General features: G+C 44.9%; 1 protein-coding gene across 1 annotated transcript in view; it reads right to left on the bottom strand.

Moving 5' to 3' along the window:
- Nucleotides 1-12,863, bottom strand: part of LOC139381245 (ankyrin-3-like) — a 201,276-nt gene that overhangs the window by 45,566 nt on the left and 142,847 nt on the right. Inside the window, exons 29-37 of the mRNA XM_071124721.1 lie at nt 11,804-12,028; nt 8,230-8,384; nt 7,755-7,966; nt 5,798-6,102; nt 3,430-3,658; nt 3,138-3,263; nt 2,262-2,387; nt 1,812-1,838; nt 1,004-1,085 (exon numbers count right to left, since the gene is read on the bottom strand). Coding sequence (XP_070980822.1) covers nt 1,004-1,085; nt 1,812-1,838; nt 2,262-2,387; nt 3,138-3,263; nt 3,430-3,658; nt 5,798-6,102; nt 7,755-7,966; nt 8,230-8,384; nt 11,804-12,028 — 1,487 coding nt within the window. The remainder of the gene's footprint in view (nt 1-1,003; nt 1,086-1,811; nt 1,839-2,261; nt 2,388-3,137; nt 3,264-3,429; nt 3,659-5,797; nt 6,103-7,754; nt 7,967-8,229; nt 8,385-11,803; nt 12,029-12,863) is intronic.

The raw sequence follows: 12,863 nt of genomic DNA, 5'->3' as shown, positions 1-12,863 counted from the left end.
TTAAATAAGCAAAATGAAATCCAACAGAAAATCAACAGAAAATGGTTGAAAAACAGAGAGACCAGAGGGAAAACATGTGTCAGTGACGCTTCTATTATCAAGGGAGGAAGAACAATACTTTGATGAAGAGTTGAAATGGGAATGATGGAGCCGTAAAGGAAATATGATCCACTATGATCCATGGTTACGACAACGTTACACAGCAAGATGGAAAAGAAGCCCAATGAAGCACATACAGCAAAACAATCACAAAGACCAGGACAAACTAAACATAAACATGGCAACAAGACAAATACACAGAATAACATCAAACTGTTCTCTGTACACGCGGGATGTGCTACATTCCTCTGACTAGCAGATCCATCTGTGTCTTTTATCTGTTCGGTCTGATGTTCCACCTTTCCATTCCCCAATGAGGGTGTTCTGACAAAACAGAGGTGAACACTATACAGAAGCCTCCATCTGTCTGTATCACAGCAAGACACATGGCAGAACACAGCTCTAGGTTTCAGCTCCATGATATCTCTACATGTCGTGCAAGACTGAGTACCCTTAGTGACAATCGCCTACGATGGAAACTGTAGCAGCTGAGAGAAAGTCAATAGTGACCTTCCATGCATTCCCCTACAACAGAAAGGAAAAGCTATACAATCACAAAGCCAATCATTATGGGAGTCAATCAAAGCAAAATCTGTATGGCGCGATTTGAGTTACTTTATTGCCGGTGAAAAAATAATATCTTAAATGATAAAAAACACATTGTGGGCAAGCACAGCACAGTAAGTTAAAATACTAATCAAACCAAACCATGCAAAGTAAACCATGTCAGAAACGAGCATGTGGACTTACAATACAAGTTATGTAGGTGAGAATATGCAGATATCACATATAAATATGTACTAGCTATAATCTGTATTACTCACTCAATATGTTACATGTTAATGCAAATCAACTCCAAGCAGATTATTATTGTTATAGAAGTTAGTGAAAATGTCTCACTCACTCGTGGCGGGCTCGGCGAGATAGCTGTAACGCTTACGTAAGGCTAGAGATGTAAAGGTATGACGTCGTTCTGGCTTTTCAGTCTGCAACAACAACACAACATCCTATCAGTTCTCTGTTAGAAGATGGATTACCTGACATTACCTGACTACTCAACTCCTCAGATCAATAGGATCTGAAATGTAGGGTTTTATAACTGACAGTAAATGGTAGTAGCTATCTCTGGGTCAACTCATCAGATCAATAGGATCTGAAATGTAGGGTTTTATAACTGACAGTAAATGGTAGTAGCTATCTCTGGGTCAACTCGTCAGTTCAATAGGATCTGAAATGTAGGGTTTTATAACTGACAGTAAATGGTAGTAGCTATCTCTGGGTGAGTTTACTGACTGTGTCTCTTCTAAGAACTGTGATAACTAAACTGGACCGTGTTACTACAACATTGTTACATTAAAACACCATACATCCTTAACGGTAGCCTATTAACAACGTATGTAAAGGAAATCAACCATGGATTGATTTCCTTTGGCTAATTGGTAGAAAAGTGTTCTTATTAAAATCTAAGCAGTAAATCACCAACAGCTCTGCAAGGTTAACTTAAGAGTGTTTTCCTAAAGGGACAGATCAGGGGACATGGGTGGATGGGTAGAGGTAGAGCCAAGGGTTTACAAGCCTCACAAAAGCAGAGCTAGATGAGCCAATGGCAGCAGCAGAGGACACAGAGAAGTGCCATATTGGACAGCTAGGTCACCAGAGAAGCACAGCCATGGATGGACAGGGGTAAAGGTCACCAGGGTACTGTATATTACCTCTTCATCTGGGTCTGACTCCATTTCCTTGGGTTCCCAAGATGCATTGCAGAAACAGGCGGAATAAGGAGGGGAATGGACAGGATGTGAAAAGGAGTGATTGACAGAAACAGTTAGAGAAGCCACCGCAAAGCCAGCAAAGAAAAACACAGAAAACAACAGCATTGAAAATCCAACACTTACAGCAGATTAGAAGCCACAGAAACCACGTCAACAACCACAAAGTCAGCCAGTTGAAAAGAACAAGGCACCAAAGCATGAAGTCCCAAATCAGATGGGAGATTTGGTTGGCTAGGAAACAGCCAAAGATAACCACTATGAACCACTATGAAGCTCAAAACAGATAAAAGACACACTCAGGCAGCACTTCACCTCTAACATACTGCTCTATCCCCCTGAATGAGGATGGGATGATATGGAACACAGCCATTACAACAGTTGAGTGCTTACCTTCTTCAGCGCAGGTAGGGTGATGTTCAGGTTACACACGGCTGTCTGGGGGAGACCCTTAGCGGTCTTAGTGGTCTCCTTCAGGAATGTCAGACGGCCACACGGCTCCTGGCTGTTGTCTCTGACCTAGAGAGGAACCAAAGCATTTAGGGGATACTCACTACATGAACGAATGCACACAGCTTACGGCTCTTAATGCTATAGATCAACCCTACTACTGACTGTGATGTCAGGAAACCTCTATCCTAAGAGTTCCTGAGGGTAAGATTAGTTCATGAAGGGAGAGCACTCATTAAAGTGCGGGGGGGGGGGGGTAGTAAAGCCCTGTTGCTGCAGCAGAGTTCAGGAAGCCAGTGACAGATCAATGAGAGGCAGGATGGAACGAGGTTATGGCCTCCGGGCCTTGTTCTAAAGCTGTTTGTTCCAATCAGTACTGGTTCCGTTGCAGCCTCCTACCCAGGCCATGACTGAGTGGGGAACATCAAGCAGCCTCCTACCCAGGCCATGAGTCAGTGGAGAACATCAAGCAGCCTCCTACCCAGGCCATGAGTCAGTGGAGAACATCAAGCAGCCTCCTACCCAGGCCATGAGTCAGTGGAGAACATCAAGCAGCCTCCTACCTAGGCCATGAGTCAGTGGAGAACATCAAGCAGCCTCCTACCCAGGCCATGAGTCAGTGGAGAACATCAAGCAGCCTCCTACCCAGGCCATGAGTCAGTGGAGAATATCAAGCAGCCTCCTACCCAGGCCATGAGTCAGTGGAGAACATCAAGCAGCCTCCTACCCAGACCATGAGTCAGTGGAGAACATCAAGCAGCCTCATACCCAGGCCATGACTCAGTGGAGGACATCAAGACAGTAGTATAGTATGTGTACCTTCACACAGAAAGGAAGCCGGTTCTCTTTGAATGCGTAGAAGTTGAGCACCAGTAGCTGTCCAGCCTTGGTCAGAGGAGCTAAGTTACCATAGCAGTCCACATAGATGGGCCTCCCCTCCAGAACCTAGGAGACAACAGCATAATGACATCCTGATCACACAGCTTGGTCTAACCATACAGTGTTCAAGTCATTCTAGAATCATGTATGGTGTAGGAATACATTCCCCAGCATTGTGATGGATGAGAGCAGGAGATGTACATAGGAAGTGAAAGCAGCAGGTGAAACCGACCTCGATGTCTTTGCTCCTGGCCACCTCCTCAAAGTTCTCCTGCTGTTCAAGGGTTTTGTCCACCTTGTCGTCTGTCATACAGAAGCAGCGCAGGCGGGACTCCATAGGGTCGTTCATCTTGGCGAACACCACGAACTTGGCCATGTAAGGAACACAGATGAGCTCTCTGTACAGCTGGGTGGCAAGGCCTACAGTCTCTGGGATCTGGTGGCAGTCAGCAAGCCAGAACCTGAAACACACACAGGACAGATACAGGTTAGAAACACACACAGGACAGAGGACAGATACAGGTTAGAAACACACACAGGACAGAGGACAAGGACAGGTCATCTGTAGTATAATACACTGAGAATACATCATGTCATCTGTAGTATAATAACACTGAGAATACCTCATGTCATCTGTAGAATAATAACACTGAGAATACCTCATGTCATCTGTAGTATAATAACACTGAGAATACCTCATGTCATCTGTAGTATAATAACACTGAGAATACCTAATGACATCTGTAGTATAATAACACTGAGAATACATCATGTCATCTGTAGTATATTAACACTGAGAATACATCATGTCATCTGTAGTATAATAACACTGAGAATACCTCATGTCATCTGTAGTATAATAACACTGAGAATACCTCATGTTATCTGTAGTATATTAACACTGAGAATACATCATGTCATCTGTAGTATAATAACACTGAGAATACCTCATGTCATCTGTAATACAATAACCCTAAGAATACCTCGTGTCATCTGTAGTATAATAACACTGAGAATACCTCATGTCATCTGTAGTATAATAACACTGAGAATACTTCATGTTATCTGTAATATAATAACACTGAGAATACCTCATGTCATCTGTAATATAATACACTGAGAATACATAATGTCATCTGTAGTATAATAACACTGAGAATACCTTGTGACATCTGTAGTATAATAACACTGAGAATACATCATGTCATCGGTAGTATAATAACACTGAGAATACCTCGTGACATCTGTAGTATAATAACACTGAGAATACCTCATGTCATCTGTAGTATAATAACACTGAGAATACCTCATGTCATCTGTAGTATAATAATAAGTATACAATAATAACATAATAACACTGAGAATACATCATGTCATCTGTAGTATAATAATAAGTATATAATAATAACATAATAACACTGAGAATACATCATGTCATCTGTAGTATAATAACACTGAGAATACCTCATGTCATCTGTAGTATAATAACACTGAGAATACCTCATGACATCTGTAGTATAATAACACTGAGAATACCTCATGTCATCTGTAGTATAATAACACTGAGAATACCTAATGTCATCTGTAGAATAATAACACTGAGAATACCTCATGACATCTGTAGTATAATAACACTGAGAATACCTCATGTCATCTGTAGTATAATAACACTGAGAATACCTCATGTCATCTGTAGTATAATAACACTGATAATACCTCATGTTATCTGTAGTATAATAACACTGAGAATACCTCATGTCATCTGTAGTATAATAACACTGAGAATACCTCATGTCATCTGTAGCACAATAACCCTGAGAATACCTCATGTCATCTGTAGTATAATAACACTGAGAATACCTCATGTCATCTGTAGTATAATACACTGAGAATACCTCATGTCATCTGTAGTATAATAACACTGAGAATACCTAATGTCAACTGTAGAATAATAACACTGAGAATACCTCATGGCATCTGTAGTATAATAACACTGAGAATACCTCATGTCATCTGTAGTATAATAACACTGAGAATACATCATGACATCTGTAGTATAATACACTGAGAATACCTCATGTCATCTGTAGTATATTAACACTGAGAATACCTCATGTCATCTGTAGAATAATAACACTGAGAATACATCATGTCATCTGTAGTATAATAACACTGAGAAAACCTCATGTCATCTGTAGTATAATAACACTGAGAATACCTCATGTCATCTGTAGTATAATAACACTGAGAATACCTCATGTCATCTGTAACATTGTGTTAATATTTAAGCTTTTAGAGTATAACCACATGGAAAGTAAATGGACGTAACAACCCAGGGAAGCCAGTTGGTGTAGGAGCCAGTTGTCTTACCTGGCAGAGACATTGGTAGTGAAGGAGACACAGTCTTACCTGGCAGAGACATTGGTAGTGAAGGAGACACAGTCTTACCTGGCAGAGACATTGGTAGTGAAGGAGACACAGTCTTACCTGGCAGAGACATTGGTAGTGAAGGAGTCAGTCTTACCTGGCAGAGACATTGGTAGTGAAGGAGACACAGTCTTACCTGGCAGAGACATTGGTGGTGAAGGAGTCAGTCTTACCTGGCAGAGACATTGGTAGTGAAGGAGACACAGTCGTTGACGAAGGTTAGGGGCGTGGTCCCAGTGATGTCCTCCCATTGGGCAGGAGAGGTTCCGCCGGTGATGCTGCATAGCAACCTCAGGCAGGGGGTGGAATCTCCCTTGTAGCCATTGCTAACCCCCTCCCCTGACAAGGGCGGGACCGGGATCGTCATGGTGATGGGTTTGTGGAACTTCCTGCGTCGAGGTTCCACCGTCACTATGGGGCTGAATGTTGCCCGGTTACCAAGGATCTTCTTCACCATGTCATCAGGAGCCGGCTGGGCCTAGAACCAATCAGAATCGAAGTTCATAATCAGCCAATCAAAAACGCTGTTCCACAGTTAAAACACTTATTCAACAAGTGATTAATTCGGCTCATAACAACTACAGTAAAGCCTCCCGGGTGGCGCAGTGGTTAAGGGCGCTGTACTGCAGCGCCAGCTGTGCCATCAGAGTCCCTGGGTTCGCGCCCAGGCTCTGTTGTAACCGGCCGCGACCGGGAGGTCCGTGGGGCGACGCACAATTGGCCTAGCGTTGTCCGGGTTAGGGAGGGATTGGTCGGTAGGGATCTCCTTGTCTCATCGCGCACCAGCGACTCCTGTGGCGGGCCGGGCACAGTGCGCGCTACGACACATTGGTGCGGCTGGCTTTCGGGTTGTATGCGCGCTGTGTTAAGAAGCAGTACGGCTGGTTGGGTTGTGTATCGGAGGACGCATGACATTCAGCCTTCTTCTCTCCCGAGCCCGTACGGGAGTTGTAGCAATGAGACAAGATAGTAGCTACTACAACAATTGGATACCACGAAATTGGGGAGAAAAAGGGGTAAAAAATAAAAATAAAAAATAAAAAAAATACTACAGTTCAGGTACAGTGTGATGGTTACCCTGTTCCCAGAACAGTTCAGGTACAGTGTGATGGTTACCCTGTTCCCAGAACAGTTCAGGTACAGTGTGATGGTTACCCTGTTCCCAGAACAGTTCAGGTACAGTGTGATGGTTACCCTGTTCCCAGAACAGTTCAGGTACAGTGTGATGGTTACCCTGTTCCCAGAACAGTTCAGGTACAGTGTGATGGTTACCCTGTTCCCAGAACAGTTCAGGTACAGTGTGATGGTTACCCTGTTCCCAGAACAGAACAGGTACAGTGTGATGGTTTACCTGTTCCCAGAACAGTTCAGGTACAGTGTGATGGTTTACCTGTTCCCAGAACAGTTCAGGTACAGTGTGATGGTTACCCTGTTCCCAGAACAGTTCAGGTACAGTGTGATGGTTTACCTGTTCCCAGAACAGTTCAGGTACAGTGTGATGGTTTACCTGTTCCCAGAACAGTTCAGGTACAGTGTGATGGTTTACCTGTTCCCAGAACAGTTCAGGTACAGTGTGATGGTTACCCTGTTCCCAGAACAGTTCAGGTACAGTGTGATGGTTACCCTGTTCCCAGAACAGTTCAGGTACAGTGTGATGGTTACCCTGTTCCCAGAACAGTTCAGGTACAGTGTGATGGTTTACCTGTTCCCAGAACAGTTCAGGTACAGTGTGATGGTTTACCTGTTCCCAGAACAGTTCAGGTACAGTGTGATGGTTACCCTGTTCCCAGAACAGTTCAGGTACAGTGTGATGGTTACCCTGTTCCCAGAACAGTTCAGGTACAGTGTGATGGTTACCCTGTTCCCAGAACAGTTCAGGTACAGTGTGATGGTTACCCTGTTCCCAGAACAGTTCAGGTACAGTGTGATGGTTACCCTGTTCCCAGAACAGTTCAGGTACAGTGTGATGGTTACCCTGTTCCCAGAACAGTTCAGGTACAGTGTGATGGTTTACCTGTTCCCAGAACAGTTCAGGTACAGTGTGATGGTTTACCTGTTCCCAGAACAGTTCAGGTACAGTGTGATGGTTTACCTGTTCTCAGAACAGTTCAGCACTGTGACCAGACTAACCTGCAGTCCCACGCGTATCTTCTTGGTGAGCGCCCCCTCTGGGAAGGAGGCCTGGACCAATGGAAGTGTCAGGCTGGAGAGGACTCCTCCCTCAGGGCCCATCTGGCTGCTCTCCTGTCTGATACGAGACACCACCGCAAAGTACTGTGGGAAATCCTTGGTGATGATGCGACATATACGCTTCTTCTCCAGGTCCTTGGCACTGTCCAGCTCTGTGGAGGTAGAGACAACAGAATGAGTATTACACTGAACTGTCCAGCTCTGTGGAGGTAGAGACAACAGAATGATTATTACACTGAACTGTCCAGCTCTGTGGAGGTAGAGACAACAGAATGATTATTACACTGAACTGTCCAGCTCTGTGGAGGTAGAGACAACAGAATGATTATTACACTGAACTGTCCAGCTCTGTGGAGGTAGATAAAAGTCGATACTGTCATCCATCTCAATGATAGTCCTATAATATAGTCCATACCTTCATCCATGCCGTTGAGCAGCTCATTGAGGTCATCTGTCTTGCAGTCGTACTGATGTTCCTTCCAGGTCTCTCCATTCTCACTCCTCAGCATGATCAGCTCCCTCTCCTTCCCCCTCATAGAACCAAAATGGGGGATCTCCACAATCACAGGGCTGTAGGGGGAACCACAGGGCTTTCTCAGTGGTTACACACAAACTACAACACTACAGCCCCAATATGGCCGCCCCTCCTGAGCCGACTGGGATGACAGAGGAGAGGTGAAGATGCTGTTGGTATGATGTCACATGACTTCTATACTCATATCTTAAGTTGTTGTTGGAGAGGTATTGAAGATGAGGATGGGAGGTGCACATGCAGAGCAAATAGACCTGAAAGACTTTCATGGTAGCGTCTGTAACGGAATGGGAACATATGTCAATGAGCTGGATTTATTAGAACAGACACGATGCATGGAGCAGTTAGACAAGTCTGAAGCTGACGAGAAGCTGCACTATGTGAAGGTAGACAGTCCCAGTATGAGATCTCAGAATGACACAGAACTGGAAAAGAACCAGCGATGTAGGCATGATATAACCATATCCTATGAAATGCCACAGAGGAGAATTACACACAAAATATAACTCAAGAGGAAGAATTGATATGTAGCCTCATTTTGTATTTTATCAAGCAAATTGAAAACTTGTATGAAACAAATGTCAAGATGTAAGTCCCTCCTTGCAATCTACTCCCGTTCTGGACATTAAAGTGACAGGAGATACTACCTAGTGAGGGGAGTAGAAACTTATCAGAGACTGAGGACATAGAGACCCAGCCTTCTCCATCATTCAGATCAAAGTCATATTGTTAGGAGAGGTTTCAGGCTAGTAACCAAACTTGGGAAAGGATCAGCAGTCATGATAGCAGGATACTGGCGCAGCAGTGAGTATCATGCCCAACAAGCAGGAAGAGCTGAAACAGCCAGGAGGGGAAAAGCCCAAGCGATGTCTCTCTGTGGTAATCACATGGTCGTGATGGAGATGGTGCTATATTACCTAGCATGGACAGCCTGATGTCTCTCTGTGGTAATCACATGGTCGTGATGGAGATGGTGATAATATCACCTAGCATGGACAGCCTGATGTCTCTCTGTGGTAATTACATGGTCGTGATGGAGATGGTGCTATATTACCTAGCATGGACAACCTGATGTCTCTCTGTGGTAATCACATGGTCGTGATGGAGATGGTGCTATATTACCTAGCATGGACAGCCTGATGTCTCTCTGTGGTAATCACATGGTCGTGATGGCGATGGTGCTAGCATGGACAGCCTGATGTCTCTCTGTGGTAATCACATGGTCGTGATGGAGATGGTGCTAGCATGGACAGCCTGATGTCTCTCTGTGGTAATCACATGGTCGTGATGGAGATGGTGCTATATTACCTAGCATGAACAGCCTGATGTCTCTCTGTGGTAATCACATGGTCGTGATGGAGATGGTGATAATATCACCTAGCATGGACAGCCTGATGTCTCTCTGTGGTAATCACATGGTCGTGATGGAGATGGTGCTATATTACCTAGCATGGACAGCCTGATGTCTCTCTGTGGTAATCACATGGTCGTGATGGAGATGGTGCTAGCATGGACAGCCTGATGTCTCTCTGTGGTAATCACATGGTCGTGATGGAGATGGTGCTATATTACCTAGCATGAACAGCCTGATGTCCCTCTGTGGTAATCACATGGTCGTGATGGAGATGGTGATAATATCACCTAGCATGGACAGCCTAATGTCTCTCTGTGGTAATCACATGGTCGTGATGGAGATGGTGATAATATTACCTAGCATGGACAGGCTGATGTCTCTATATGGCAGTGGTTCCCAAACTGTGGGGTGTCCCCCCCCCCCCAATATTTAATTTAAAAAATATATATAAACTTACTTAAACTTAAATCAACTTTAAGCTTACTCTTGAAAGTTGTAACAGTATAATTTTCTAAACTGGGTAGTGCATCATCAGTTCATCTTGTCATGTTCGTAATTTTTTTAGTTTTTTAGCCAATAGATATTGTTGTCATCTTTTAGTCACTCAAATATCACATGAATACAACACTTTTAACATACAAACTTCTCTACACCAACAAGAACAGTGCTTGAGCCCATATAAATAGACGTGGCACACACACGTGCAGGCCGGGTTGGGGGGTGGGGCACGGGATGTTCCCCAATGCTGGAAAGGGGGGCCCAGAGTGAAAAAGTTTGGGAACCCCTGCTCTATGGGATGGTCCTAATATTATCTATCATGGATAGCCTGATGTCTCTCTAAGGGATGCTCCTCCTACCCAATAAACTTAGTTCCTGGTGGCCCCAGCTGCAGGACTCGGCTAACCAACATCTCTCCATCGTCTAGACATGGGAGCTTTCTAGGAAGGTGCAGTTTACTGAGTCACATCCAAGCAGCAATAAGAGACACAGAAGATGATATGAGCAACAAACTGGCATTCCTACAAAACAGCACATGAACAAATGGCCATCTGACCACACCTGAAGTGGTCTGTGATGCTACCTCTACGACACCATTAGCATCACTGTGTGGAACCTAGTTCTGTAATGCTACCTCTAAGACACCATTAGCATCACTGTGTGGAGGCTAGTTCTGTGATGCTACCTCTAAGACAACATTAGCATCACTGTGTTGAGGCTAGTTATGTGATGCTACCTCTAATACACCATTAGCATCACTATGTGGAGGCTAGTTATGTGATGCTACCTCTAATACACCATTAGCATCACTGTGTGGAGGCTAGTTCTGTGATGCTACCTCTACGACACCATTAGCATCACTATGTGGAGGCTAGTTCTGTGATGCTACCTCTACGACACCATTAGCATCACTATGTAGAGGCTAGTTCTGTGATGCTACCTCTAATACACCATTAGCATCACTATGTGGAGGCTAGTTCTGTAATGCTACCTCTACGACACCATTAGCATCACTATGTAGAGGCTAGTTCTGTGATGCTACCTCTAATACACCATTAGCATCACTATGTAGAGGCTAGTTCTGTGATGCTACTTCTACGACACCATTAGCATCACTGTGTGGAGGCTGTGTTCTTTTGTTTAGTCTTTAAGCAGTATTTCCTATGAAGTGTCCAACTATGGAGACTATAAGCAGTCGTTCTATGAAGTGTCCAACTATGGAGACTATAAGCAGTCTCTTTCAATGAAGTGTCCAATTATGGAGATAATAAGCAATCTCTTTCAATGAAGTGTCCAACTTCAAGCAGTGTCTTTCAATGACTATCCAACACATGGTAGAAGTGTTCAACTACGTAGAGTAGTGCTATCTGCAGGATGCTATGTGAAGAAGCAGCAGACTGACCTACAATAGTTTAGTAGTGCTGGTGTCTACTGGGGTCTGTGTTGGCATGGGAACAAAGGTGGGCAAGCTCCTCTATCTAAACACTGAAACACCACACTATAACAAATCAACACCAAACACTACAAGAACAGATGGCTTCCATGGAGATGAGGAAAGAAGCATCAAAACTAACAAACAGGTAAATAAACAATGTGAAGGCCTACCCCAGGAACTGAGCTCCAGCAGGCCCCACCTCCACCAGCCTGCTGGCCAATCCCTCTCCATCCACCATCGGTGGGGGCGTGGCCAGCTTGTGCCTCTTCGCCAGGCGGCAGGTGATGCGTGTCGGAGCCGTGCACTTCCTGGGCGGGATGATGATGCGCATTCCGTTATGACGACTCCCCCGCATGGAGCCGCCGCGTGCGTCCACCATGAAACTGACCAGGAACCTACAGGAGGGAGGGAGGGAGGGAGGGAGGGAGGGAGGGAGGGAGGGAGGGAGGGAGGGAAGGACGGAGGGAAGGAGGGAGAGAAGGAAGGAGGAAGGGAGGGAAGGAAGGACGGAAGGGAGGCAGACAGGCAGGCAGGCAGGCAGGAAGGGGAGGGAGGGAAGGAAGGAAGGGGAGGAAAGGAAGGATGGAGGTAAGGAAGGAAGGAAGGGAGGGAGGTTAGGAAGGAAGTATGTAAGGAGGGAAGGAAGGAAGGAAGGAAGGAAGGAAGGAAGAGAGGGAAGGGAGGGAGGGAGGGAGGGAGGGAGGGAGGGAGGGAGGGAGGGAGGGAGGGAGGGAGGGAGGGAGGGAGGGAGGGAGGGAGGGAGGGAGGGAGGGAGGGAGGGAGGGAGGTTGTTAGGTTATGGCTGATAGTACATCTTTATTCACTCTGCTAGTTAGTCCATTTACTACAACAACATGGTTGTTAGGTTATGGCTGATAGTGTTGAGGATGCCTGCGGCAACTCAGCCAATACAAATTATATCAATATGAAATTAATGGGACTGATGTCAGTTTAAGAGCGCGTACAAATCTAGACACAAGAATGTGAGAATGTCATCTATTGTGGGTTACTTGTAATAATTTCATTCCTATCTTCCGATGCGTCTCTTTACTAAGTGTTGAGGTAGATTCAGGTGAGGTAGATTACAGATAAAACAAGCACAGAGAGAAACCGTGGCAACAGTAACCGTGGTAACAGAAACTATGGTAACAGAAACCGTGATAACAACATAGAGTAACCGTGGTAACAACATAGAGTAACCAATCATCACCTGGAGTCATACTGAGGTAG

This window comes from Oncorhynchus clarkii, chromosome 23 (assembly GCF_045791955.1).
Source record: "Oncorhynchus clarkii lewisi isolate Uvic-CL-2024 chromosome 23, UVic_Ocla_1.0, whole genome shotgun sequence".
In the NCBI taxonomy this organism is placed as follows: Eukaryota; Metazoa; Chordata; class Actinopteri; order Salmoniformes; family Salmonidae; genus Oncorhynchus; species Oncorhynchus clarkii.
The sequence above is the reverse complement of the archived record's forward strand: the minus strand, read 5'-3'. Positions and strand labels throughout refer to the sequence as shown.